We start from the raw sequence: 3,147 nt of genomic DNA on the forward strand, positions 1-3,147 counted from the left end.
CGGGAACTGATATTGAGCTACTGAAAAATGTTCGAAAGCCTAGTTACAGGCGGATGATCGATGATGGTTGTGTTTAGGACAAATGGAAAATGGAGTTTTATAAACAGAAATAAATTCGAAAAAGGAATCACAAGTAATAGAGAAATAGCTATTCATTTCACCGACGATAATGGGAGTTTAGCTCTGGCTAGCAATCAGACGCTAGATTAATGTTATTCAGACACGGCCCAGTCGTATCTTCAATGGCACTCGAGCATCCAAGCTATTGCTTTCAAAGCATATCTCCCTTCTAAATCGCCCCACTTAACACTCCACTGATAATGCTGTATTTACGCACCAATTTACCAGCTCCTGCCTCCTGCGCGGATACCTACCCCTGCTCCCCAAATCATCGGTGAACAAAACTGTAGTAGCTTCAATCACTGTATGACAAGTACGCAGTTCTTACAGCTGACGATGAGGGTGATGATATTATGGACGCCTACTAGTTGACTTCAGGATGGAGGTAATAAAGAGACCAGTTTATCCTAGCTACAGTTATCGTAGTCACGAATAAATGCAAACGCCGATAATTAGATTCTGTAGCTGGGTGATCGATGTAGTCGAGTTTACATGACATGGCTCAGGTTTGCGCCATTTGCGCTGGTCATTACCGTCTCGCTGGATGGTTTTTCCGAGATGGGACACAACAACGGTTACGGACATTGTCAGACATGACACAGTCGCGCCCTCAGTGGCGCTTGTACGTCCAAGCTATTACCTTCAATACACAGCTCCCTTCAAATCTCTCCAATGGAAAGTACACTGACATCCCTGTGTTGATGCATCAACTAGATCAGCTACCGCCTCCAATGCACAACTGCCTACCTTACCTCCTCGAATCACCGATGAACAAAACTGTGGCAGCTAAAACCACTGTACGACAAGTACGTGGTTCTTACAGCTGACAATAATGATTAGATGAATCTTTGGAAAATGAAAAATCTCACGTCTGCGCAAGAGATGTCATTCACATAGCGTCAAATTTTTGTAAAAATCAAACAACTTTTGATGGATTGTGGTATTTTAAACAACCTGATGGGGGAGAGCACCGCGATTTGCTGTAAAGGACAAATCGTGTAAAGTATCCACCTTTAAAGTAAGCGGAATATCCCCTTCTCTCTGGCATGCTCCGATTCGGGCTGCAATAAAGTAGTGCACCTACCAAATGAGCAAACACCTCATAGGAAGTCCGAAACTAATCGGAGCGCACTTCTACTGGGAACTACTCTCATCAAAATTCTGCCTTTAAATGGACATTCTTAATCTTTGGATAACAAAATAACTACTTAGCCGGTTTTCATTCAATTGGAAGAAGTTTGTAACCGATTGAGATAAAATCGTCTCAGAAGAGCTTCGTCAATCTACCGGTTGTTTAACAATCCCTTCTGAAACAGTGCCTAGCTGATTATTTTTTGACATATTTTATCCAAGCCAGAGAAAATTTTGCTCCATTTTAAAGCCCCCTGGTAGCGTAGACAAATAATATCAGACATCTACAATAGTCTTCAGTGAGAGTGTTATAAAGTACCACGATTGCTGAAATTTCTTCTGCCTCCGAGAACTCCTCATTCTCAATTACGATATCCCGCATTTTCTGGAAAGCATCGACACATCGAATACGGGCCCCTAAGCAATGACAGATGAGTAGTGATTTGAACTCACCACATGGTATATATTCTGGAAGTGTACCGTGGCATACAGAGGCAGCATACAGTCACTTTCATCTGCATCAGATGGAGATCTTTTGATTGTATTGCGGAACGGTGATTTTACTGAACTGCGTCTCCTGACATGCTTGTCCAGTGTCATCTGGTGGCCCAGGAGAAAATTGTCTCACGCCATTTTTCACGACTCAATATATCACGTTAACAAGTTCAATGAATTTTTAAAAAAGGCACTAAAATCATTCCTTAAAATTCAGTTTCATCGTAAAAAACCGCCCACATCCAATGATTGTTGAAGTAAAAATGTAGTTCGGAGCAACATGATCACACTTGGATAACCTGATGAAACAAGGAGAGGAGCTGTGTGATCGTTGGATGAAATCAGAATATTCTCCATATCATTTCATTACTGAGACGCTGAACTAACCGAGCAAGATATCCCCGAACATCCAAACTTTCCGTTTGAATGTGTATTTGACCTCCAGCTGCCATAATTTTGTTTTATGAACCTCCTTAAAGATTCATTGACTTGACCCTGCACTACTTATGGTTTCTGTGCACTTGACAATTTCCTTAGAGTGTAATGCTGTAACAGGAAAATATTCTCCGATATTTAAAGTTTGATGTGACAGTACAATCAATCATAGAGATTAAGCAGGGATTCAGTTAACACCAACTTAATTTGCGAAATGAGTGTGTTTCGCCGCCGAATTCCGGCCTGTTCTTCTAATAGCGGGCGATAGTGTCAGTATCTTTTCGACATATCCAGAACCACTGAATCTATCACCCTTCAGCACAATGCTGTGCTTCAGAAATGAGTGGATAATCCACGGCTGTTTTGGTCAATGCACCAGAACCTGTTAGGGGGTAGGAGAGTAATTTGTTTCTTTCTGAAGTTTAGACAACTATTGACCGTAGTGACCAAGGGCCACTGAAAAAATTGACCATCCAGAATATTGTCTGCGCCGGGACGAAAGCAAAATCCTTCGTAGCTTAAAACACCTTCATTCCATTGGCGTTGTGGTTCGTCATCTCATATCATCATCATTGTCAGCTGTAATAACCGCGTACTCGTCGTACAGTGGTTGTAGCTGCCGCAGTTTCGTTCACCGATGTTTTATTTGGAAGGGGATAGGTACAGTGGGCTGTCAAGTGGGGGGTGGGGGGTGGAAAAGGAGCCATGCATTGAAGGCAATAGCTTGGATGCACGAGCGCCATTGAGGGCGCGACTGGGCCCTATCTGACGATGTCTCTAGCAATTGATGTGGCCCGTCTCGGGGTCCCCATCCAGGAAGATGGCAGTGACCAGCGCAGCTGAGTTTGCTAGTAATGGCTTACATACTTCGCTGTCAAGTCATTGTTTGACCGCCTCTGGCTCTCGTCCACCCTTCACGTGGTTGTGCTAAAAGAGACCTTCGAGGAAGTCGGTCGACTGGCATAC

General features: G+C 43.2%; 1 protein-coding gene across 1 annotated transcript in view; it reads left to right on the forward strand.

Moving 5' to 3' along the window:
* Positions 1–617: 617 nt before the first annotated feature.
* T265_10540 (hypothetical protein) overlaps positions 618–3,147 on the forward strand; it is a gene marked incomplete at both ends in the record, with an annotated part of 7,581 nt that continues 5,051 nt past the window's right edge. Inside the window, one exon of the mRNA XM_009176940.1 lies at positions 618–926. Within this exon, the coding sequence (XP_009175204.1) occupies positions 618–926 (309 nt within the window). The remainder of the gene's footprint in view (positions 927–3,147) is intronic.

Source organism: Opisthorchis viverrini (genome assembly GCF_000715545.1).
Source record: "Opisthorchis viverrini unplaced genomic scaffold opera_v5_385, whole genome shotgun sequence".
Classification (NCBI taxonomy): Eukaryota; Metazoa; Platyhelminthes; class Trematoda; order Opisthorchiida; family Opisthorchiidae; genus Opisthorchis; species Opisthorchis viverrini.